The 27,149-nt window shown below is 40.5% G+C and overlaps 1 protein-coding gene across 2 annotated transcripts; it reads left to right on the top strand.

Moving 5' to 3' along the window:
- Nucleotides 1–272: 272 nt before the first annotated feature.
- On the top strand, nucleotides 273–20,336 carry LOC134341044 (uncharacterized). Of its 2 annotated transcripts, XM_063038791.1 has the most exons (3): nucleotides 273–5,496; nucleotides 12,405–12,587; nucleotides 15,609–20,336. In XM_063038791.1, exon 1 carries the CDS (start codon nucleotides 2,797–2,799, stop codon nucleotides 3,736–3,738), a length of 942 nt encoding a protein of 313 aa, XP_062894861.1. In that variant the 5' UTR covers nucleotides 273–2,796; the 3' UTR covers nucleotides 3,739–5,496; nucleotides 12,405–12,587; nucleotides 15,609–20,336. The 2 variants fall into 2 exon arrangements, with proteins under 2 accessions (XP_062894861.1, XP_062894859.1); XM_063038789.1 differs by having other exon boundaries at nucleotides 12,405–20,336.
- The last annotated feature ends 6,813 nt before the right edge of the window (nucleotides 20,337–27,149 follow it).

The raw sequence follows: 27,149 nt of genomic DNA, 5'->3' as shown, positions 1-27,149 counted from the left end.
AGGGACAGAGGGAGAAAAAAGAGAAAGAAAGGGGAAATAAATAATAATAAATAAAATAAATAAGGGATTGGGTAAGAAGGGGGAGGAGGTGGATTAATTAGAGAAGCCAATGTTCATGCCATCAGGTTGGAGGCTACCTAGACAGAATAAAAGGTGTTGTTCCTCCTGTTGTTTGTCCTGGTGAAGGGTCTCGGCCCAAAATGTCGACTGTACCTCTTCCTATAGGTGCTGCCTAGCCTGCTGCGTTCCACCAGCATTTTTTATGTGTGTTGCTTGAATTTCCACCATATGCAGATATGCAGATTTCCTCGTGTTTGAGTTGTTCCCGTGTTTTGTGTGTGTTACTCTGGATTTCCAGTATATGCAGAATCTATTGTGTTCCAGGGACACTGGCTTTTTAACAGTATGCACCTGGCTTATTGGTTTCTTTCAAAGAATGTGTGGGGAAGTTCAGGTGAGGCTGCCTCTTTACAAAAAAAAACATGCAGGAAGTATGTCTTACTTGTGTGGCCGCACTGCATGTTCTCTGTCACAGTAACACTACATTCTATATAGATACAGGAGAAGCAGGGGGTCATTTGCTTGGATTTTCAGAAGGCTTTAGATAAGATGCCTCACATGAGGCTGCTTAACAAGATAATATCCTATGGCATTACAGGAAAATACGGGCATGGATAGAGGGATGGCTGACCGGCAGGCGGAAGCAAGTGGGAATAAAGGGGCCTTTTCTGGCTGGCTGTCAGCAACTGGTAGTGTTCCTCAGGGGTCAGTATTGGGACCATAACTTTTCACATTGTTTGTCAGTGATTCAGATAATGGAATTAATGGCTTTGTGGCAAAGTTTGCAGATGATATGAAGATAGGTGGAGGGGTAGGTAGTGCTAAGGAAGCAATGTGATTGCAGCAGGACTTAGACAAATTGGAAGAATGGGCAAAAAAGTGGCAGATGGAATACAGTGTTGGGAAATGTATGATAATGCATTTTGGTAAAAGGAACAATAGTGCAGACTGTTATTTAAATGGGGAGAAGGTTCAAACATCAGAGGTGCACAGAGACTTGCAAGTCCTCGTGCAAGACTCTCAGAAGGTTAATTTACAGGTTGAGTCTGTGGTAAAGAAAGCAAACGCAATGCTGGTGTTTATTTCAAAGGGTATAGAATATAAAAGCAAGGAGATAATGATGAGCCTTCGTAAGACACTAGTCAGTCTGCACTCCAAGTATTGTCAGCAGATTTGGGCCCCATATCTCAGAAAGGATGTGTTGTCATTGGAGAGAGTTCAGAGGAGGTTCACAAGGATGATTCCAGGAATGGAGGGGTTAACATATGAGGAGGGTTTGGCAGCTTTGGGCCTGTACTCACTGGAATTTAGAAAAATGCAGGGGGGTAGGGGTGGTGGGGGTGGTGTCTCATTGAAACCTACCGAATGTTGAAAGGTCTAGATAAGGCAGATGTGAAGAGGATGTTTCCTATGGTTGGTGTGTCCAGAACTAGAGGGCACAGCCTCAAAATTGAGGGAAGACCCTTTAGAACAGAGATGAGGAGGAATTTTTTTAGCCAGAGAGTAGTGAGTCTGTGGAATGCTCAGCCATAGAGTGTGGTGGAGGCCAAATCCGTGGGTATATTTAAGGTGGAAGTTGATTGCTTCCTGATCGGTCAGGGCATCAAAGGATATGGCTAGAAGGCACGAGTATGGGGTTGAGTGGGATCCGAGATCAGCCACGATGGAATGGTGGAGCAGACTCAATAGGCTGAATGGCTGAATTCTGCTCCTATGTCTTATGGCCTTCTAGACTGTTTTCCTTTTTATTACCTCAATGTGCTTATTCATGGAATGATCTGTCTGGATGGCACATACACAAAAGTTTTTCACTACAACATGATACTTGTGACAATAATAAACCAATTCCAATAACTGTGTCATGGCACTGTGGATGAAATTAAGCTGCATTAAGAAAATTTGAGCCAGTGGTCATACTCATTCTTCTGTGTAAAAATAATATATACTTTCTCCTCTAGTCTTCCCATAATATTCTGATTCTTCACAAACAACACTGATTCAGTGATGCACACCTTCAACACATACACTCTGTGGCCATAATATTAGGTACACCTGTACACCTGCTCGTTAATGCAAATACCTAATTAGCCAATCATGCGGGCAGCAACTCAATACATAAAAGCATGCAGACATGGTCAAGAGGTTCAGTTGTTGTTCAGACCAAACATTAGAAGTGTGATCTAAGTGACTTTGACCATGGAATGATTGTTGGTGCCAGACAGAGTGGTTTGATTATCCCAGAAACTACTGATCTTCTGGGATTTCTATGTACAACAGTCTCTAGAGTTTACACAGAATGATGTGAAAATCAAAAATACATCCAGTGAGCAGCAATACTGTGAGCAAAAATGCTTTGTTAATGAGAGAGGTCAGAGGAGAATGGCCAGACTGGTTCAAGCAGGTAGGAAGGTGACAGTAACTCAAATAACCACATATTACAACAGTGGTGTGCAGAAGAGCATCTCTGAACACACAATACTTCGAACCTTGAAGTGGATGGGCTACAGCAGCAGAAGACCATGAACATGTGTACAGGTGGGAGTTGTGTACAGGCCACCTAACAGTAGTAGTGAGGTTGGGTTGGTATTCAACAGGAAATTAGAAATGCGTGCAATAAAGGAACAGCAGTTATAATGGGTGACTTCAATCTACATATAGATTGGGTGAACCAAATTGGTAGGGGTGCTGAGGAAGAGGATTTCTGGGAATGTATGCGGGATAGTTTTCTGAACCAACATGTCAAGAAACCAACTAGAGAGCAGGCCAGTGCTGGGACCCCAGTTGTTTACAATATATATTAATGACTTAGATGAGGGAATTAAATGCAGCATCTCCAAGTTTGTGGATGACACGAAGCTGGGCGGCTGTGTTAGCTGTGAGGAGGATACTAAGAGGATGCAGGGTGACTTGGATAGGTTCGGTGAGTGGGCAAATTCATGGCAGATGCAATTTAATGTGGATATATGTGAGGTTATCCACTTTGGTGGCAAGAACAGGAAAACAGATTATTATCTGAATGGTGGCCGATTAGGAAAAGGGGAGGTGCAACGAGACCTGGGTGTCATTGTACACCAGTCATTGAAAGTGGGCATGCAGGTACAGCAGGTGGTGAAAAAGGCGAATGCTATGCTGGCATTTATAGCAAGAGGATTCGAGTACAGGAGCAGGGAGGTACTACTGCAGTTGTACAAGGCCTTGGTGAGACCACACCTGGAGTATTGTGTGCAGTTTTGGTCCCCTAACTTGAGGAAAAACATTCTTGCCATAGAGGGAGTACAAAGAAGGTTCACCAGATTGATTCCTGGGATGGCAGGTCTTTCATATGATGAAAGACTGGATCGACTTGTCTTATACTCTCTGGAATTTAGAAGATCGAGGGGGGATCTTATTGAAACGTATAAGATCCCAAAGGGATTGGACAGGCTAGATGCAGGAAGATTGTTCCCGATGTTGGGGAAGTCCAGAACGAGGGGTCACAGTTTGAGGATAGAGGGGAAGCCTTTTAGGGCCGAGATTAGGAAAAACTTCTTCACACAGAGAGTGGTGAATCTGTGGAATTCTCTGCCACAGGAAACAGTTGAGGTCAGTTCATTGGCTATATTTAAGAGGGAGTTAGATATGGCCCTTGTGGCTAAAGGGATCAGGGGGTATGGAGGGAAGGCAGGTACAGGGTTCTGAGTTGGATGATCAACCATGATCATACTGAATGGCGGTGCAGGCTCGAAGGGCCAAATGGCCTACTCCTGCACCTATTTTCTATGTTTCTATGTTACTAACATACACTCAGTGGCCACTTTATTAGATACAGGAGGTACCTAATAAATTGGCCACTGAGTGTAACAGCCAATGAAATATGTTGGAGCATAAACATTATTTCCAGAAAGGAAGCACCCCAGCTTCCAATTTCACAAACATCAATAAGGTAAATAAATGGTTAATCTGCTTTTAATGATGTTGTTTGAGGGATAAATACCAAACAGGATGCCAGCAAGAGTCTCTCGTTCTCATCTACTGATGCCAAATGATGCTTTACTTCCGCTTGAGAAGGCTGACAGGATTTCAGCATTAATATTGTGCAGTTCTCTGTTCATGTCCTGGACAGGAGATTGAACATTCCACCAGAGCCAACCTTGTCTTGATTACTGAGTAAACCCTTCATTGAGCACTCTGCAACCCATTTAAAATACCTTTTACTTTCATTTTTGAAAAACTTTTTAAATCTCTATAAAATTTGATCTTCATATTAACAGCGTGTGTTTGGGGAGTTTATCGGGGAGAGCTTTAAATGTAGAATTTAACCTTTCATTCTACTCTCTTGCTACCCTGTTTTACTGGAAAATAACTTTCTGAAACTGAAGCATGGTTTATGCCTTACCATGCACTCTCACCTCTTTCTTCATCCAACCATACTCACTTAATTATATATTCCTTCCTCCTTCACTCATTTAGCTGGCCGTGAACAGATTTCTATGGAAGGATCTCCAACGTTCTGCTTACTAAGTTATTTCTTGAGTTTTTTTCATAGTATAGATAGTGCTTTATTCCAAAGCAAGTGTTCTTTCAAGTATATTTGTAATTCTCGTGTGTGTTTTGCAGCCGTTTCTCTGCAGAGTTGACATATTATAATGATACACTTTACCAGTATAGTTTGACATTTTTAGCAGTTGTTCATCCAGTATATTTTGGTCTTTTCCTCAGAATTCTTCAATGTTTTTCAATTATGTTTATTTGATATTTTTCCCAGGTTATTTTTTTATTCTTTTTCTCTCTAGTGAATTTTGTGTCATATTCTCCAAGAGTACTTTGTTGTTTTTTGTACTTTTTCACTTATGTCAGTGTTCTTAAAAGTATATTTTTGACCAGTGTGCTTTGGTGAGCATTCCTTAAACATTCCATTTTGTTCTTTTGCCCAATCCATTTGTGTGTGTTGCTTAATATGTTGTTGAGTTACCAGTGCAGGGTTTTCTTAAGCAGTGTGCTCAGGCAGAATTTATTTATGCATCACAGCCTTTTGGCACAGCGTCAAGTGCATTTTGTTCCTTTCTCTGGTACACATTGGTGTTTTATCCATCCTGTATTTACCAGTATATTTTGATGTTTCAATGGGGTATTTTGTTGTTTCTCCAAAGGTATTTTGGTTCTTATCCAGATCCTCACTCATCCCACCAATTCAAGTTTTGAGAGCTGTTTCGGTTAAGCATTTATGGTGCATAAGTTTTTATTTGACGATATATGATGCTGATTGCTGCAGTTTTGTGAGCTTATCTTACATGTTATTTGCTGGTATATTTTGATATCTTGATTATTTTACTTGGCTGCATTTTTAGGATTTCTCTTGATCTTTTGTGAATACCTATCTTTGTGGGGATGATGGCACATTCTGGAGAGAGCACTTCTACATCCAATCAGTTTTTCTATGGCTTGCTATTTATTCAGGTAAGTGTTTATATATTTTGGTTCATTGCAACACTTCTGTGGAACTTGCCAAGATAATTTGTTGGCTTATTTCAATAGTTTTGGCATATACAGTACTTCAGGGATTTCTGATCTTTTGTTCAGTTTGCTAATATATTTGTACTGCATGGATATAAAACCATGGGACATAGGAGTGGAATTAGGCCACTCAACCATTGGGTCTGATCCACCATTCCATCATGGCTGATTTATTCTCTCTCTCAACCCCATTCTTCTGCCTTCTCCCGATAGCCTTTGACACCCGGATTAACCAAGAACCTATCAACCTCTGCTTTGAATATATTCAATGACTTGGCCTCCACAGCTGTCTGTAGCAATGAATTCCACAGATTCACCACCCTCTAGTTAAGGAAACTCTTTCTCATCTCTGTTCTAAATGGATCTCCCTCGATTCTGAGGCTGCGCCTTCAGGTCCCAGTCTTCCCCATTTGGGGAAACATCCTCTCCAAACCCACTCTATCTCAGCCTTTCAATATTTGATAGGTTTCAATGAGAATCCCCCTCATTCTTTTAAACTTCAGTGAGTATAGGCCCAGAGTCATCACGTGCTCCTCATAAGTTAACACTTTCATTCCTGGAACCATTGTCGTGAACTTCCTCTGGACTCTCTTCAGTGCCAGCACATCCTTTTTTAGGTAAGGGGCCAAAAACTGCTCAAAATACTCCAAGTTTGGTCTGACCAATGCTTTATAACGCCTCAGCATTATATCCTTGCTTTTATGTTCTAGTCCTCTCAATCTTTCCTTTATCACCACAGACTCAACCTGCAAGTTAACCCTTAGGTACTACTGCACAAGAACTTGCAAGTCCCTTTGCACCTTTATTCCTTCTACCAAAGTGCAAGACCATACACTTCCCGACACCGTATTCCATCTACCACTTCTTTGCCCCTTCTCCTAATCCTTCTGTAGCTTCTCTGCTTCCTCAACACTACCTGACCCAACACCTATCATTGTATCATCTGCAAACTTGGCCACAAAGCCATCACTTCCTTCATCCAAGTCATTAACATATAATGTAAAAAGAAGCAGTCCCAACACAGACCCCTGTGGAACACCACTAGTCACCTGCAGCCAACCAGAAAAGATTCCTTTTATTTTGACTTTTTACCTCCTGCCAAACAGCCAATCTTCTATCCATGCTAACATCTTTCCTGTAATACCATGGTTTCTTATTTTGTTAGGCAGCATCATCTGTAGCACCTTGTCAAAGGCCTCATGAAAATCCAAGTACGCAACATCCACTGACTTACCTTTGACTATCCTGTCTGTTATTTCCTCATGATTTTCAACAGATTTATCAGGGAAGGTTTCCCCTTAAGGACACCATACTGACTTTGGCCTATTTTATCATGTGTCCCCAAGTACCCCGAAACCTCATCCTTAATAATGTACTCCAAAATCTTTCCAACCACTTAAGTTAGACTAACTGGCCTATAATTTCCTTTCTTCTGCCTCTCTCCCTTCTTAAAGAGTGAAGTGACATTTGCAATTTTCCAGACATCCTGAACAACCCCAGAATCTCGTGATTCTTGAGAGATCATTACTAATGCCTCCACATCTCTTCAGCAACCTCTTTCAGAACCCTGGGTATAGTCCACCTAATCCAGGTGACTTACCTATCTATCTTCAGACATTTTAGTTTCCCAAGCACCTTCTCCTTAGTAATGGCAACAACACTCACTTCTGCCCCCTGACACTCTCGAACTTCTAGCGTACTGCTAGTCTCTTCCATAGTGAAGATTGATGCAAAATACTCATTCAGTTCATCTGCCATTACTTTGTCCCCCATTGCTACCTCTCCAGCATAATTTTCCAGTGTCCAGTATAGCGTCTCTTTTACTCTTTATGTATCTGAAAAACTTTTGGTATCCTCATTGACATTTTTGGCTATCTTACCTTCATATTTCATCTTTTCTCTCGTTATGGTCTTTTTAGTTGCCTTCTGTTGGCTTTTAAAAGCTTCCCAAACCTCTAATTTCCCACTAGTTTCTGCCATTGTTGACATCCCTTGTCAGCACAGTTGCATCATCCTCCCTTTAGAATACTTCTTCTTCTTTGGTATGTATTTATCGTGCACCTTTTGAATTGCCCCCAGAAACACCAACCATTGCTGTTTGGCCATCATCGCTGGTAGTGTCCCCTTCCAATCAACTTCGGCCAACTCCTCTCTCATGCATCTGTAATTCCCTTTATTTCAATGTAATACTGATACATCTGACTTTATCTGCTCCCTCTCAAACTGCAGGGTGAGCTCTGATTGTCACTGCCTCCCAAGGGTTCCTTTAACTTACATCCCCTAATCAAATCTGGTTCATTACACAACACGCAATCCAACATTTCCTTTCCCCTAGTGGGCTCAGCCACAAGCTGCTCTAAAAAGCCATCTCATAGGTATTATACAAATTATCTCTCTTAGGATCCAGCACCAACCTAATTTTCCCAATCTACTTGCGTACTGAAATCACCCATGACTATCATAACACCGCCCTTATTACATGCTTTTTCTATTTCCAGTTGAAATTTATATCCAGTGTGTTTTTTTTTTGTTGCAATCCGATTCCCTAGATTAGCCTTGAATTGTATCTCTGCTCCATAAACATGGGCCACCTGCTTTACTTCTCTTCTGTTGGTCTGTCCAACTTTGCTTCAGCTTCAGCGCTACTGACACAGCCATCTCTTTTCTTTCTCTAAATTTGACTGCTACAGTGCTCTCCTGGCACGTCTCCCATCTTCCACTTCTACCATCTTGAGCTGTTCCAGTCAGTTTTAAAATTCTTTAACTGGATTTCAAATCTTTCATGTCTTTCACTTTCAACATTACAATCTCTAAGATCTGTATTCCTAGCTGATTCTGGTCTCTGACTTTAATCTTTATGAAACTGACAGCCTGCATTCAATCAACCAGGCCTTAAGCAGTGGAAATTATCTTCATCCCTTCTATCGCTCCATTTCTCAAGAGGCTCCTTAAAGACTCCTGCTCTGACAAAGATTTTACTTGCTCATCCTGATGAACTTGGTTGTACTGGGCCTACCCCTCCTCAGGATTCACTGCCCACTAACTCCAGCCACTCACTTGGGCCAGCTGAGGAGAGCCACCGTGGATGGTTGTCCATCAAGGTCTCTCAGTGAATGGTCTTTGGGTGATGTTACCTGAGTGCCTCAACCTGGGACGTCTCTGACAGACATTTAAAGGAGACCTAGTTAGGTAGGGGGATATGGTTTCTGGCAAATGTTTGTGGGACTTAGGTCAGTTAAAATTGACGTTTATGCTTAAAAATATAAAAATATAGTTTATTAAAGCAGAGGGATGGAGATTCTGTCACTCAGTAAACCGTAGTCTGTGAAAATCCTGAACATTCTTCTGTCTGAATGGTTGATTCCAAATAGTTCCTTATGAAACTGCCAGATATAGCCAAGAATATCTCCTTATAACGTTTGATGCCAAATCTTGCTTGTTAATGCTCCCATGAATTCCCTTAAGAAGGTTAACTATATTAAATTCACAGTATCAATAAAAGTTGCTGTTGTTTGATAGAAGGAATTTGCTGGTGAACTTTGCTTGCTTTACTAGTGGGTTTCCATTTCCGACACCTCCCTCCCCTTTCTAGATCTTTCTGTCTCTATCTCTGGAACCATCTTATCTACTGATGTCTACTATAAGCCTACTGACTCTCACAGCTATCTGCACTATTCCTCTTCTCACCCTGTCTCTTGCAAAAACGCCATCCCCTTCTCGCAATTCTTCCGTCTCCGCCGCATCTGCTCTCAGGATGAGGCTTTTCGTTCCAGGACGAGGGAGATGTCCTCCTTTTTTAAAGAAAGGGGCTTCCCTTCCTCCACTATCAACTCTGCTCTCAAACGCATCTCCCCCATTTCACGCACATCTGATCTCACCCCATCCTCCCGCCACCCCACTAGAAATAGGGTTCCCCTTGTCCTCACCTACCACTCCACCAGCCTCCAGGTCCAACATATAATTCTCCATAACTTCCGCCACCACCAACGAAGTCCCACCACTAAGCACATCTTTCCCTCCCCGCCCCCTGCTTTCCGCAGGGATCACTCCCTACGTGATTCCCTTGTCCATTCGTCCCCCACATCCCTCCCCACCGATCTCCCTCCTGGCACTTATCCTTGTAAGCGGAACAAGTGCTACATATGCCCTTACACTTCCTCCCTCACTACCATTCAGGGCCCCAGACAGTCCTTCCAGGTGAGGCGACACTTCACCTGTGAGTCGGCTGGGGTGATATACTGCATCCGGTGCTCCCGATGTGGCCTTTTATATATTGGCGAGACCCGACGCAGACTGGGAGATCGTTTTGCTGAACACCTACGCTCTGTCCGCCAGAGAAAGCAGGATCTCCCAGTGGCCACACATCTTAATTCCACGTCCCATTCCCATTCCGATATGTCTATCCATGGCCTCCTCTACTGTAAAGATGAAGCCACACTCAGGTTGGAGGAACAACACCTTATATTCCGTCTGGGTAGCCTCCAACCTGATGGCATGAACATTGACCTCTCTAACTTCCGCTAATGCCCCACCTCCCCCTCGTACCCCATCCGTTATTTATTTATATACACACATTCTTTTTCTCTCTCTCCTTTTTCTCCCTCTGTCCCTCTGACTATACCCCTTGCCCATCCTCTGGGTTCCCCCCCCTTTTTCTTTTTCCCTAGGCCTCCTGTCCCATGATCCTCTCATACTCCTTTTGCCAATCACCTGTCCAGCTCTTGGCTCCATCCCTCCCCCTCCTGTCTTCTCCTATCATTTTGGATCTCCCCCTCCCCCTCCCACTTTCAAATCTCTTACTAACTCTTCCTTCAGTTAGTCCTGACGAAGGGTCTCGGCCTGAAACGTTGACTGTACCTTTTCCTAGAGATGCTGCCTGGCCTGCTGCGTTCACCTGCAACTTTTGTGTGTGTTGCTTGAAATTCCAGCATCTGCAGATTTCCTCGTGTTTAGGGTTTCAGTTGGTCTGTTTTGCTTTGTTGACTTTGCTGGAGTATATTGGTGACATTGTTATAGTTTAGTTGGCTTATTGATGTATTTTGATGGTCATCTTGTTAAAATAAACTATCAAGTAACCTTGACCAAGGTCCCTGGACTGATGCAGGTTAAACCTTCCACGTGAGTGAAAGGCATGGTTTACAAGAGTATGACCAATAAATCAGAGCAATGAGCAAGCCACATTGAGTTTCGCAGTAGGGTTTATGCCCCATATAATTAAGCCCATCTTTTCGTTTCTTTTATTTAAAGAAGACTGGCATCTAAAACCTGTTGATTAAAAAACAGTGTGTCTGTGATGTGACTGTGTGGTTTTAAAGTAAATTGGGAATATCGATTAATGAAAAATTAACCACATGTGATGTGGTTCAGATAATCCTCAAGCAATGCAGTACATCCTCTATGTATCTACTCTAGGTGGGTATATTCAGTATGGATGGAGGGAGAAATTGCCTTGCCTTTAACTTCCTTGATGTGGCCAGGCCTTTGATCAATTCTACTTCCTAATTAATTTCTTTTTTCTCTGTATTATGCTGGTCAGAGTCATACTTGCTTGTGGTAATTTCATCATGCTTGGCATCTCTTGTTATAAAGCTATGTAGCTCTCATTTAAGGAAAGAGGATACACAAAGGAAACATGATGAATATCTGTGTATGAGATCAAGTACATGCAGAATGGGGAAGGAGAAAAAGTAATGTTAACCCTTCCTCTTCTCAAAGACCAGGCACCAGTCGTTTGCTCATCCATTGATGGGCATGATACGAAGGTTAAAAGTTGCCAAACTCTGTGATGGGCTGGCCTGGAGAAATGACTGGAGCAATCTATCTGCTCCTTTCTACAATCACAGGTCTCATACACTGTATTGTAGCATAACTTTACTTCACCATATCAGTTCCTGGCTGAACAGCTTGCTTACACAGATGGGGTAGGCACCGCAACTGGGTCATTTCTCCTTTGCCTCCCCCCCTCCCCCCACACAGGAAGCTACTCAGTCATCCTAATTCCCACACTAACTCTCATGACTGCCATAACTCCTGCAGGGGTGGGAGCAGTGGGTGATTTCTGCAGTAGCTCCCACACATCTTCAGGCATTCTTCTACAGTGAAGTGACCACGGTCCAGAGTCCTGTCTTTGCCTTTCACTGAGTTAATCCCTTGCACTACAACAATCAATCTTTTTTTTAATATTGCATCTCAGGAAGATAAACTATATCATCTGAATTCTTTGAAAGAATGCCAATAATTCAACTGCACAAAATTCAAGTCAAAGTATTGGGATACAGAACTTTCTTCCAGCTTTAAGCTGTTTTTTTTTTATCCTTGTGATGTTCATAAGCAGTTTCAAACAGTTTGCATAGAATTTAGTTACAGTACTCACTAAATGAATGCTTGGCATTCTTAACAAAGAGCCCAAAGTTATTCTGCTTTCTAGTATCCTAAGAACAAGAAAAATAATAAAAAGAACTGCAACAGACCTCAGGTTGGTTCAGATGAAAGATTATTGACCTAAACAATGGTGGACAGTTCTGAGCCAAATTAATGCTGTTTATAGAGCAGTAGGATCAGAACTTTCCTGCACGTGCTGTCGCACATGGGCACTTGGGGGTTATCAATCAGAGGGATCTCCTCTCCAGTCCCACTGATTTCAATAGGGATGGTAGGACTATGAAATGAAGGCATGTATTAATGTTTTCAATTATTTAAAGATTAAGCTTTATTATTTATTTACTTTCATGTAAATAAATAATCGGAAGAAGATGGCGCCCATGATAGTCTCCAGACGGTCCATGAAACTGTTTCTTTCACTTATTTTATGTCTTTTTTTTCTTTTAAATGTGCTTCTGGTACTATTGGAGCCTGTGGTCTAGAGATTGGTGGTGTGTTTTTGGGCCGATCAAGCGATCTGGGGCTTTGCTGTCTCCAAGAAGACTCCACAAGCGAGTGGTCTCAAGGTCAAGAAGCTTAGAGATAGAGTGCAAGCCCATGATTATTTCCATTTCTCGCCAATCAAAACATCAAGAAAGATTGAAAACGTCGAGGTGAGTGCAGAAGGCGGGCGAGTGTTCAGCACGTCTACCAGCCTCTTCACTGCTGCTGGAGGAAAGTGTCTGCTTTTGATTGTCTGTCTCTCCCTCCCACTTGCTGCTTACAAGGGAAGGCCCCTGTGTTCGAATGGTCTCTCTCCCTCGATGCTGTCAGAAGATGATACCAAAGTTCTGGGTCTGCAGTTTGAAGATTGTCCTGTAATTCTGGTCACTTCTTTTTCTGTTGCTATTTTGGGTGACTTTCAATTAGGACAGCTTGCAGATAATGAACACTGAGCTGAACTGAATATGGACTCTTTTGATTTTGTGTTTTATATTCTGTGCTTTTGCTTGTTCTTTCTTGTTGCCGTTTGCACGATTTAATTTTGCACTTGGGTGGGGTTTCATGTTCTTGTCATTTGCGCAATTTGTTTTTGCACAGGGGGTTTGATGTTCTTGTTGTCATTTGCACGATTTGCTTTTGCACTTGCAGGGGTTTGATGTTCTCGTTGCTGTTTGCGCGATTTGTTTTTTTGCACATGGGGTTCCATGGTTTTCTTTGTTTTGCGGCTGTCTGTGGGAAGATGAATCTCAGGGTTGTGTGCTTCATACATACTTCGATAATAAATGTACTTTGAATGCTTTTGAATCGTTTGAATGTAAGCATTTCTAAATATATAAATATTAGAGATATCATGCAGTTGCCAAAGTTGGATACAGCAACCACACTGCTAGATACAGAGGGTCATTACCCAGGTTTGTACCCAGGTCAGGAGAACATGGGCATATGAGTGGTGGTATCCACAGGGCAGCAACTCCCAGTGAAAGGATCAAACTCATGCCATCTGGCCCATTAACTCTACTCTCTTTTCACTAACTAAAAAAAATGTTGGAAACACTCAGCAGATCAGGCAGCATCTGTGCAAAGGAAAACAGAGTTAACATTTCAGATTGAAAACCTTTGTCAAACTAGTATTTTCTGATTTTATTTCAGATCTTCAGCATCTATATTGTCTTTTTTTAAATTCTTTCTCTCCACTGATGTTGTCTGCTGATATTTCGGGTGTTTTCTCATTTTATACTATACAGGTTCTATCTGCCAGCATTTGGGTCCAATGCATCTCAGGGAGTGAAATAAACTGGGGGGGAGGTGTTGGTGGGTGCAAGGCTATGTATTAGAGGAGCAAGGAGATCCTGGAAGACAGTAGCTTGGAAAAGGTTACAAATGCTTTGAGCTGAAAATGTCAAGGAAGTAATGCCCTGCTTAATAGTGCCACACTGGAAATTCACGTCAGTAAGCTAGCCACTTTGAGATGCAAAAGACAGAACAGCTCTTGATATCTTCCATGTATCCAAGAAACAATGGCATCTCTCCCTTTAACAGACACAAATTGCTGGAGATCTCAGCAGGCCAGGCAGCATCCATGGAAAAGAGTAAACAGTCGATGAAGAGTTTCGGCCCGGAACATCGACTGTTTACTCTTTCCCATAAATGTCGCCTGGCCTGCTGAGTTTCTTCAGCATTTTTGTGTGTGTGTTGCTTGGTTTCCAGCATCTACATATTTTCTCTTGTTTGTGATTGCATCTCTCCTTTCTAGCACTTGGATACAAATGACATTTTGACCTCCATTCTTGTGAACATTTGCAAGTTATGCTCCCTTACTCACATGTATGAAGTTCAGAGTTGCAGTTTAGTCCTATACTCTAAATGAGAATGGGCTCAAATTCAATGCTACTGTGAAATTCATTTTACTCCTGTTTTCCTCCAGCAATGATATAGTATAAATGTTTATGTATCATGTGATCTTGCAGCATGTTCTGGGCAGTGGAGTAATTCCGAAATGCGGCAGCTATTGTAATGTAGTCAACACAGTAGTAATTTTGCATAGGTTAAGCTTCCTCAAAATGAATGTAATACTGAGCAGATAACCAGCCTTAAGGATAATTATTGAACAGGGCAACTTTCAAAAGAGTGCCCTGATTTCTCATTGCACTTGTGAGGGATAGGTGGATCCTTGGTTTAACAGTACTTCAAATACTGCAGTTAGTATTAGACTACAAACTTGAGTTCAAATTTCTAATCAGGATGAGGGAACATATCATTCCTGTCCTAACTACTCTGCATTGGCTTCCTGTATCTTTTAAAATTGATTTTAAAGTTCTCTTGTTTATAAAGCTCTCAATGGTCTGGGACTGGAGTACATCACAAAATCACTTTCATTTTATAATCCCGCTCGAGCTCCCATGCCTTCTTCCGTCGGTCTCTTAAATTTAAATGACTCCCACAAAAGATAATTGGCAAGTCAGTTTATTGAACTACCCCCCTAAACTGTGGGATTCAATACATGAAACTATAAGGGGTGCAGACTCAGTTAACACTTTTAAACACCAGCTCAAAACCTATTTACTCAATCTTGCTTTTAACTAGCATCTTTTTGTCTTTTATTTTCATGTTTACACGTTATCCCGTTGTAAAGCACTTTGAACTACATCGCCTGTTTGAAAAGTGCTCCGTAAATAAGTTATTACTATTATTTTTATATCTCTGGAGGGAGATAAACCCATAACCACCCGATAATCTACAAAATCTTTGGTGTAAAAGGCTATTTGAAAAGAGTGATTTACACTGTCCTGTCAAAAACATTTAGAGGAGTGTCATTTTGACCACTGGGCATGAAGCTTTGAAAAGGGATCATCCAACATGAAAAAAAAATTCGACAGACCTTTGAGAGAAAGAATCAGAAAATGCAGCAGTGCAGATTATAATTTTCTTATTGAATGTTTCACAAAGGCATTGCCCTTTTAAGAAAGGAACTAAAATTGTCCTCGCATGAACCATGCAAAGAATGTGTTTGTGCAATATTCTCATCTGATATTTTGTTGGAGGGATTAACCCATTAAGAATTCCACAATAGCCACAGACTAACTGCTTGACTATGGTCCTTGGCTCAGAAATGTTTAATACTTCATAATTATGTTTTATTTATATTATAATCATGTAAAATGTAACTCAGCATTGTTTATTTTTCGTGGCAGCCTTACAGGAAATACGCAAAGTAACAAAAAAATCTGGAGCATGTTCAAAGTTGAAGGAATCAGTGACCCCAACAAAAGTGGCTGTCACAGGGTTATGAAGAAAAGGGATGTCATATCCAAGCCCATTCGTCTCCATTCAGGTGAAATTAGAAGGAAATCAGATAAGGCTGGAAACTGCAAGGGAGGCATGAGAAACATAAATGTACAGCAGACTGCTGTGTCTGAAAATAGAAGACACAGACTTTAACAACGGTTCTACTTTTGAAACATGAACCTATCGTTTCTCTCTACAAACACAGACAGACGTGCTGCATTTTATCTTTTATTTCTGTTCCTGTTTTTGCAAACTCATTCAGGTTACAACAGTAATGTCACACTCTTGTTCTTCCCAACACTGTTTCTTTTTTACCTTTAGATTTCCCCTTTTATATCTTTTCTTTTACTTTTTTCCTGCCTCATTCTTGAATCCACAGCTTTCTCCATCTCATTTCACCCTTTGTTATTTTATTTTCCTCGACTTGACTCAGGTTTGCTATGTGCCTACTTGTTCCCTGTACCCCATACTTGCATCCTATTCCTCAGCCTTGCGGTCTTTCTTCCCAACTGTATGAATCCTGTAATGCCTAACGATGACAGCAGATAGTTTATGTTTGCTGATGGGCAAATTATGCACTTCTATGTTCTACATTGAAATTTTCTATGAATCTTTAAATTCTAAAATTGTGATTGTTTTAAAAAGTAAGGTTCACAAAGAGCTGGCTAGGCTAAAATGTAACAGAGCCAATGCTTTAACATGGAGTTCAGTTGGTGGAGAACTAATAATCAATTTCAGTTTCACTACTAAAACTATTGCTAAACTTGTTTCCAATATTTACATCAAATTAATGTTCATATTCAGAAGTTACCAGTGGATAAACCCTGCTACTCAGCTAATGTGGGCACCAAATATGTATTTAATTCTGAATTATATAGTACTTTAATAATAATAACTTTATTTATAGAGCACTTTTCATACAGTGATGTAGTTCTGAATTCTTTCTTCTCTGACTTCTGGTGTGGCTGCAATAAACAAATGGATGAGCAATAATTTCCCAAAACTAAATGAAGATAAAACTGAAATACTTTTGGTTGGTCTCAAAGCCAAAAGAGATAAACTTCTGGATAAACTTGAGAACTTGGCTCCCCTTATAAAATCAGAAGTAACTAGTTTGGGTATTATCCTCAATTCAAGATTTGAATTTTAAATCTCACATAAAGAAAGTGACCAGAGCTGCATTTCTACACTTAAGAAATATTGCAAAGGTATGTTTGTTTCTGTCATATAGTGATGCTGAAACTAATTCACCCCTTTATATCAAATAGACTAGATTACTGCAATGCACTTTTTACTGGACTTCCCAATCAATCTATAACCAAACTTCAACTCATTCAGAATGCTGCTGCTAGATTTTAACCAAAACCAGGATGAGGGAACATCTCACTCTCATAATAGCTACTCTGCATTGGCTTCCTGTATCTTTTAGAATGGACTTTAAAGTTCTCTTACTTGCTTTTAAAGTTCTCAATGATCTGGGACCAGAGTACATCACAGAATTACTTTCATCTTATAATCCTGCTCGAGCTCTCAGGTCTTCCTCCACCAATCTCTTAAATTTAAACAACACCTTCAAAAGATAATTGACTGATCAGCTTTTTGAAACTACGCTCTTAAACTGTGGAACTCAACATCTAAAACTATAAGGGATGCAGACTCAGTTGCTCAAAACCTATTTATTTAGCCTTGCTTTTAACTAACATTTTTTGTCTTTCATTTTTATTATCATTTTAGTTTATTTTCATAGTTATACTTTTATCCCATTGTAAAGTGCTTTGAACTACATATTTATACTTTAACCTCTAACTTTATTTTTATATAATTCTTTATAATAGTTGAATATTGTATTTTGTCGCATGTTGTGCCAACAAACACACCACACTGCAAATTCCTCATACGTGTAAACTTATATCATAAAGTTGATCCTTGATCCTTTATCCTTAAGGTAAATGCCATTTTTTTTTGTTTGGGTATACAGTAAGTCTTTGGTAATGAAGATGTCACAAACTGACGGTGGTAGAAACAAATGGTCGAGGTAAGTGCAAGGATGTATCAGTGAGAAGGGATCCTCAGCAAATTCTCTATTGGCCAAGATTAATCCCTGAATGATAGAACAATTTTGGAGACGGAGAGCTCCTGGTTTCACTGCAATGATCATCATTGTGATCTGGGCATTTGCAGGGAAGAAGTTGTCTTTGTTTTTACATCCCAGAGGAAGAGCTGCCAATCCGTCTCTTGGATCTAGTTCAACCACAGTCCACTGATTGACTTTGAACCATATTGATTACCAGGAGGTTTCCCACGTCTATTTCTGCTGGTTCAACTGTATCATCTTACTTTCAGTTTTTGCATCATCACTGAATTATACATCACTGACACATGCCATTTGGTCCAATTGCTCTGCATATAGACATAGTAAGTTCTTACTTTGCCTCTGTTACAGTTCTTCCCTTACTGAGGTCCACCTTTAACTCTCCCACCACATCTCCTCCCCAGTTCTGATCTTATCTTCAGCCACCCCTGTTAGCACTCTCATTAGTGCCAGAACCATGGCTGATCTGTCTGAAGATATTAGCTGGTAAGTGAATAAACCACCTGAAGAGTGGCTGGTGCTAGTGGAAATATCAACAGTTTCAGAAGAGTGCATGTTAGAGGTGACGAGCTACAAGTGTAAGGACTTTCTACAGGGGCACAATTGAGAGCATCCTGACTGGCTGCATCACTGCCTGGTATGGGAACTGTATCTCCCTTAAGCGCAGGACTCTGCAGAGAGCGGTATGGACAGCCCAAAGGATCATTAGGGACCCGAGTCACTCCAACCACAAACTGTTCTGGCTGCTACCGTCCGGGAAATGGTACCACAGCATAAAATCCAGGACCAACAGGCTCCGGGACAGCTTCTTCCACCAGGCCATCAGACTGATTAACTCACACTGATTTGAGTGTATTTCTATACAATATTGACTGTTCTGTTGTACATACTAATTATTGCAAATCACTATAAATTGCACATTGCACATTTAAAAGGAGACGTAGTGTAAAGATTTTTACTCCTCATGTATGTGAAGGACGTAAGAAACCAAGTCAATTCAATTCAATTTAAAAATCATCCATAGTGGTCTACATTTAGAGCAATAACTATGACTCTGAGGATTCCCTAAAGGTCATCTTGCAAGTTGAGTCAGTAGTAAGGAAAGCAAATGCTTTCCTCAGAGCATAAAAGCAAGGATGCAATGCTGAGGCTTTATAAGGCATTGGTCAGGTCACTTTTGGGGTACTGAGAGCAGTTTTAGGCCCAGTATCTATGAAAGGATATGCTGGCATTGGAGAAGATCCAGAGGAACTTCACAAGAATTATCCTAAGAATGAAAGGATTAATGTATAAAGAGCATTTGGTGACTCTGGCCCCATACTCACTGGAATCTAAAAGAATGAGGGGAGATCTCATTGAAACCTAGAGAATATCGAAAGACCTAGCCATAGTGGACGTGGAGTAGATGTTTCAATAGTGGGACAGAGACTGAGAGGGCACAGCCTCAGAATAGAAAGACGTTCTTTTAGAATATAGATGAGGAGGAATTTCTTTAGCCAGAAGGTGAATGCATTGCCACAGATGGTTAAGAAAGCCAAGTGATTGGGTATATTTAAAGCAGTGGTTGATAGGTTCTTGATTAGTGAAATGTTATAAAGGTTGACCGGGAGAAGGCACGAAAATGAGGTTTAAAGGAAAAATAAATCAGCCATAATTGGATGGTGGAGAAGACTCAATGAGCTGTTTGGCAAAATTCTGCTCCTATGAATTATGGTATTATGGAATCTCAAAGTTATCAACAGTCAGTTCGAGCAGCATGATTCAGTTGGTCAAGCGGCATCTGGGTGAAGGGGAGGCGTGAAGGAATTGTCGACACTGTGGGTTGAAATCCTGTATCAGGACTGAGAGAGGAGAGAGGAGAGGCTCAGAATAAAGATGAAAGCAGGAGAAGTAGGACAGAGGCCTAAGGTGAATGGTGGATTGAGGATTAGTGCTGCAGTAAAATTGGAAAGACACAGGGAAAAAATAAGGTATCAGACAGGGAGCATGGAGTTTGGATATCGGTTCGAAGAGATGACCACAGTTGGTTTAAGGACAGTGTTTAGAAGAGATTTAACAAGAGGCTGAGGTTCAACAAAGCAGTCCCTGAATCAGTAATGGCCAATGACTACATGACGGAGGACAGCCAATGATGATTGATGTAGTAACTCAATGCTCAAAGTTCAAAGCAAGTTTATTATCAAAGTACATATACGTCACCATATACAACCCTGAGCTATGTTTTCTTGTGGGTATACTCAACAAGTTAATGGAATAATAACCATGACAGAATCAATGTAAGACCACCCAAATAAGCTGTTCAACCAGCGTGCAGTAGACAACAAACTGTGCAAATGCAAAAAGGAGAAACAATAATATAAATAAATAAGCAATGAATATCAAGAACATGAGGTGAAGAGTCCCTGAAAGTGAGTGGAACACCTCAATGAAGGGGCAAGTGAAACTGAATGAAGCCATCCCACCTAGCGCAAGAACGTGACTGTTGAGGGGCAGCAACTACTTCTGAACCTGGCAGCGTGACCCCAAGGTCCCTGCACCCCTCCCACCCCCCCCCCAATGGTAGCAGCAAGAGAAGAGAATGTCCCAGGTGGTCGGGGTCCCCAATGATGCAGATATGCACAATGGTTGGGAGGTCATTACCCATGATGGACTGGGCGGTATCTACTACTCTTTGTAGGATTTTTCGTTCAAGGGCATTGATGCTTCCACTCCAGGCTGTGATGCAGCCAGTCAATATACTCTCCACTACACATCTATAGAGTTTTCAAAGTTTTGGAGTTAATGGAGTGAACGGTGCTAACTGTAGCAGTAGGTGGAGTGGGTTAAATCTATAAAAGATAGGAGGGCAGGATGGGCAGAACTGCCTGCTGTGATTTGAAAGACAACAATCCCATAAACTTTTTTTAAATAGCTTTATCAATTAGTTCTGCCAAGGATTGACACAGACTGACTGATCTCCAATTGTGTTATTCGGAATCTGATTCTGCTATTCTAACCACTTGTAATTGGATTCACTGAAAACTTAAATTGTGTTTTCATTGTCTGGGATCATCCTGGGGATTTTACTGGTGATTTGGGGACTATTTACAATTAACATATCGACTTCACCAAGCTGCAAACCACTGACCTCACAAATAAACCATATGTCTATACATGTTCTCTACAACAAAGAGACATGGTAAAATTGCCATAAAACATGATATAGCCTCAGCGTACCTCCTGTACCTAATAAAGTGGACACTAAGGGCATGTTCATGGTCTTCTGCTACTGTAGCCCATCCACTTCAAGGTTCAATGTGCTATGTTCGGAAATGTTCTTCTACACACCACTGTTGTAACACATGGTTATTTGAGTTACAGTCGCTTGAATCGGTCTGGCCATTCCCCTCTGACCTCTCTCATTAACAAGACATTTTCACCCACAGAACTGCCACTCACTGGATGTTTTTTGTTTCTCACACCATTCTCTGTAATCTCTAAAGACTGTTGTGCATGATAATTCCAGGAGATTAGCAGTTTCTGAGATGCTCAAACCACCCGCCTGGCAACAACAATCATTCCACAGTCAAAGTCACTTCGATCAAATTTCTTCCCCATTCTGATGTTTGGTCTGAACAAAAATTGAACCTCTTGACCATGTCTGCATGCTTTTATGCATTGAGTTGCTGCCACATGATTAGCAGATTAGACAATTGCATTAATGAGCAGGTGTACAGCTGTACCTAATAAAGTGGCCACTGAGTTTACAGTATTTGCAGAAGAATGATTTATATTCAGGTGCAAAGTGTAATCATGATGTGGTCCTGAAAAATAATATCAAAATAACATATGCATAAGGGAATATTAACTGTGGAGAGCTGTGGAAATGTGCTACAATTGGACAGTTATTGTATTTGTCAAGATAAGTCCACTTCACTGTACTGCAAAGTCACTCGGTGTTAAATAAATACTTTGAGAGGTATTTATACAAAGCTGCTCTGTAAATTAGAAAGGATAGAAAGGCGCTGGAGAAGGTGCATAAAAAATTAAAAGTGAAATTAGAAATGAAAAATAAATAGATGGGGCATTGTTTTGCTTGAAAAGACTGCAAGTTGTAGGATAGATGAAGAAATGTTTGCATTTCCATTTTACGCTGGACTTTGCTTTTTCATTCTAATTATGTTTTTTTCTTGTAAAACATTGTTTAATTATGGATTTTCTTATGAATGCTGCTTATCTAATGCTATGTCGCTGTGATGTAGCTGCAATTAAGTTTTTCATAGCATAGATGTACTTGTGCACCTGACAATAAACTTGACTTTGTTTTTGAATGTGTCAGCAAAAAAAAAATCATATGGTCACTTCTAAATCTAGTTGGAGGGAGTTCCTTATCTTGAGAATGTAAGAATTAGGCAAGAAGACATTAACATAAGAATATTAAAAAGCTTGCTCTGTGCATGGAAGAGAACAGACTAAGTGGTATATTGTTGGGGTGAGCTAACACCCCCATGAAGCATTATTAAAATGACTGTGGATCATCTTGGCAAAATGGCCAGCTTCTGTGTTGTAAATTCTAAGCATTATGCATAAACCCAAATACAGCAGTTTAAAATACAAAAGAAAATTGAAACAGTGAATGCCAAGGTCTTTCTCAGTCCTGGATATTTGCCAATTTATTTGATAATCCGTCATTCCTCACACTTAGTGCTCTATATAATCAGAACAATAAGCTCCACCACCAAGAAAATTCTGAGTCTGGTCAATCACAAAGTCTGAGCATGAAATTTCCTCGACTTTTGTGACAGTGGGCTGACAACATTTCCCTTAAAGATTTCAAAGGTTCCCTGGTATATGAAAAAGAAAACTGTAACCATAATTGATTGGAAATCGAAGCACAAATTTGCGCAGATAATCATTATTCTGTTTGCCTATACCTACCTGTGGATCTTTCATTCCTTGCCTCTAACATCATAACTGATACCAGCCAGAGATACATTCCTTTTCGATCAGACATTTAGAGAGGTACATGGGTAAAAAGAAGCTTGGAGGGATACAGGCCAAATGCAGGCAAATGGAACGAGCTCAGATGGACACCTTGGTTGGCATGGACAAGTTGGGCAAAGGGCCTTTTTCCCTGCTGTATGACTTGAGGACTCTAAGTAATGGGACAGCTCCTTGACAATGAGGAACTTAACAGTGAGGGATGAAACAACTGCTCTTTCAAAGAACCAGTGCAGGCTTAATGGACTAACCAGCCACCTTTTGCACTCTAAGTTTCATTTATGCACTCTGTACTTAACCCTTGCTAAGTTGGAGAGGTGGAAAGGTTGAAACAAAGAACCAGAGGACCTGATCCTGATTATCAACCATTGCCTTTGCAGTAAAGTACATAGGCGGTTAAGGACAAGGTTTGGTAAGGTTAGCCTTCATAGTTTAATAGCATTACAGAGAGATACTGCAGAGAAATAGGTCCTTTAGACCCCCTTCTTCCGTGTTGATCATGTCTGTCTGTCTATACTAATCCCATTTTCCTGCAATGGACCTATTTCCCTCTATTTCTCTACTGTCCAAGTACCTGTCCAGATGATTTTCAAATGTTATGATTGCATCTGCATCTATCGATTAACAATGCCAGCCTGAATGAGTTGCCAACAAAGCTGCACCCAACAAGACTCAACACTTTTGGGGGTAGAAGGCAGATTAGTATGATGGAAGAGAATCAGATATTTTCTGCCTTTGAACCTCCAAGTAAGAGAGAGGAAGCTTGTCATTTATTGTAAAAAGTACTGCTATTATTAAGGGAAAACTTTTAAAATTCTAGCTGATTTTCTTACTAGTTTCTATAGATTTCGATGAAAACTATTTGCAGCATTTGCCAGTTCTAGATGATTTTCAATTCTAAAAGCACTATAGCACATCAACTGGGAAGTAATTGACTTCCAATGGTTTGTGAATCAAGTCACTCTGCATATAGCTCTACACACGTCCTGAATTCTATCATCATTGCACTGCAGAAACTCTCCCTGAAATAGAAATTTGCTTTACTAGGCTACTTCCCTTTCCCCTCACTGTGTACTGTTATCTTCTTTCACCATTCTTTCAAATGTGTGACTCTTGGGATAGAACTGAAAGCAGAGAAGTAATGTCAAGCTTGCACAGAACCATAGGTTAGATAAATTCTAGAACAAAAGAAAAACTGCAGATGCGGGAAATCAAAGCAACACACACAAAATGCCAGAGAAACGTCTATGCCAGGCAGCATCTATGGAAAAGACTAAACAGTCGATGTTTCAGGCTGATACCCTTCATCAGGACTAGGAAAAAAAGATGAGAACTTAGAGGAAGAATGTAGGGGGAGGGGAGGACGAAGTACAAGATAGTAGGTAATAGGTGAAACCAGGAGAGGGTACATCTTCCTCTCATTCCTCCCCCACCTTCTTACTCTGACTTCTCATCTTTTTTTCAGATAAATTCTATTCTCAATATCAAAAAATAAAGGCACGGGTGAAGAGATAACAAAGTTTTAGATATTAGACCAAGTAAGATATAACTACTGTCAAGAAGGATTGAACAGACGAAAGCCATTTCTCTTCTGAGGAGTGACCTGATGGAGGTCTTCAAGACAAAGAAAGGGGTTAATAGGAAAAGGACAGAGATGATGCTTCTATGGATGAGGCATAAACCACAGACTATAAATCTATGATAATTAGTAATAAAACCCAAAGAGCATTAAATGATGGCCACTAAAGTATAAAATGTACTACCACAAATGATACTTGAAGCAAATCATCAAGGAAACTAGCTAAACATGTGAGAGACAAGGGAAAAGGAAGTTAGCTAGTGGGGTGAGATGGAAGATGAGGCTTATGCAGAGCATACACACTGGCATGCACCTGTTGGGCTGATTAAATACTTGTAGTCAGCAACTAAACATACTTGCTTTTGACTATTTCTTTTTGATCATAATAGTGTCTCACCATCTGGATGGTCACCTTGGGTTCCCAAGAAATGCAGGGAAATTTAAGATGTTGAATGCTGTTAGGTGACGTTATTCTCTATGGAAACGCCAATTCAAAATCATGATATTCTAACTGGGTTGCTGTGTATAAAAAGGGGTTTTGTTCTGTAGATTAGTAGCCAAATAAAGAATCAGGGAGCAACATGAAAGCCATTGTTTATACTTACACTGAACCTGCGAAAATGTCAGTGTCAAATGCATGTTGAGGTCAGGTCAAACTTCAGACAGTTTGAGTCTCCCAGTACAGATTGGTGCCTAGTTCTAAGTAGGCAATGGATGACTTCACATAACCAAAGTAGGTCCAAATAAAATAATACTTTGCTTCTCCCTATTTACATAGATAAAAATTTATCCATTTTCCATTGTTGAGAATTAAGTGGCTCTTGAGAACAAAATAGCCAACTTACAATCATACAGAAGTTCTAATCCCTAAAAATAAAGACCAAAAAAGTTACAAATAGCAAATCCATAGAATCCTACAACAAAGGGCACTCAGCTCATCATATCTGTGCTGTGATGGAGAGAACTGCCATTACCCTTGCCGAAAAATCTGCTCATTGCCTATTTTTGTTCAGAACATCCAACAACAATTACTGTTATTTTTTTAATGTCATTGCATCTGCACAGCTTTCCAAATCAAAATAGCACACTATCTAACAGAGTAAGCTCTCCTCACATACTTTTGCCAACTACTTTAACCTGAATACTCTGGTTTCCAATCCTCCCCGGCAGTGGAAACAATTTCTCCCTGCTTAGTCGATCAAAACTCCCCACAACTTTGAAGACATTTATTAAACTACATTTAAAGGACTCTCCTCCAATGAGAACAGTCTTAACTTCTCTGGTCTCTCCATTTAATTGAAGTCCTTCCCTGAGTACATTTCAGTGAGCGACTGCTGTATTCAAAAGCCTTGGTGTCTTTCCCCATAAGGTGTTGTCCATTAGGACTGGGCATTAAATTCCAGATGAGTATTGACCAGTGAATTACAACATTTTCTGTATAATTTCCATGTTTAGTGTCTCAATTTTTAATGGCAAAGAGCCATGTTTATTCTCGATGGCTTTGCCAAATTTTTCTTAAGTTTGGAAGATTTGTATATAATCAGCAAGGTTTAGTTTTGATTTTTCATCTGATCTTGAAACGTTGAGAAATCTGTCAAGAGTTTAGTGAACTATCCCAGTGACAGACTGAGGAGAGCCATTTGTCAAGGAAACTAAAGCAGAAAGGCAGATTATATCTACGTTTGTAGTTCAAGAGGAGGTCCAGTCCTCAGTATCTATAAGTAACCAAGAGGGAAAGAGAGAAATTCCCATTCAATTCCTGCTCCTTGATCCTGTCCATTCACTGCCAGTGGAAAGAACAAGAATGAATGGACTTTGCAATCACTGAACCCAAGACTCAGGAGCTCACAGCTGCAACCAACAAAAGGCTAGAACTTACAGCATAATAACTTAACATATCCCAGAGAAGTGTGTATAGAGCTAAGGTGGGAGAAGCAAAGTAAAATAACATGAATTTTGGATTTGCTTTTATGAACAGTGGTGGATAATAGATTTTCTATCTTCTTGTTGTTAATGAGGGCTTGCTGTGTGCACATTGACTGCTATGTTTCCTGCTATGCATCATGTCCAAAATAATTTATTTAGTTATAAGTACTTTGGGATGTTCTGCATAACACCATAAAATGACAAGAACTTTCTATTCATAGTTATGGATGAGCTCACAAACATGAAAGGACCAGAGCTTGTTCAGAGTTCTAAGAGAAGGGCCTACTGGCTAAGTGAAACCAGTTGAAATTAAAACTGGGGAAACCCCAGTGGGATAGAGATTTGGAGGTAGTGCTTGGAGAATTAATAAGAAGCTGAACAAAGCAGTTTTATTCACAATATATTGTCGGGGCGACACGAGCCTTTCATCCAACATAAAAATAAAGATTGAAATCATGTTTTTGCTCTTGCATGGGAAGTCCCCTCCTGTACTTAACACCCTGGCTGTGAGCAACTAACTCAGACTTAATATAATTTAGCTCTGTCAAGGTCAGTGCAGCTGTTCCTAGTTCAAATGATCACTGAGCCACAGGGACATATTGCCATAGAGCATCAATATTTTGGTGCAAGCCCTATATCTCCACCATACTTAATTCAACAAGAGCAATTTCTTCTTTTCCCAGTGGCTGCTTCCTTGTTAGTTGATGGAGGAAGAAGATTGTGAGGAAGTGTCATTGTTATATTATCTACAAATGGCCTGAGAACAATAAAACGATGGACTGCACTGCAGAGACTTAGAGCAGAACGGGCAAGTATGGATGTATATAATAGTAGGAGGAGAAATGGTAAAGGAAACTTCCATGTAACCAA

This window comes from Mobula hypostoma, chromosome X2, assembly GCF_963921235.1.
Source record: "Mobula hypostoma chromosome X2, sMobHyp1.1, whole genome shotgun sequence".
Lineage (NCBI taxonomy): Eukaryota > Metazoa > Chordata > Chondrichthyes > Myliobatiformes > Myliobatidae > Mobula > Mobula hypostoma.
The sequence above is the reverse complement of the archived record's forward strand: the minus strand, read 5'-3'. Positions and strand labels throughout refer to the sequence as shown.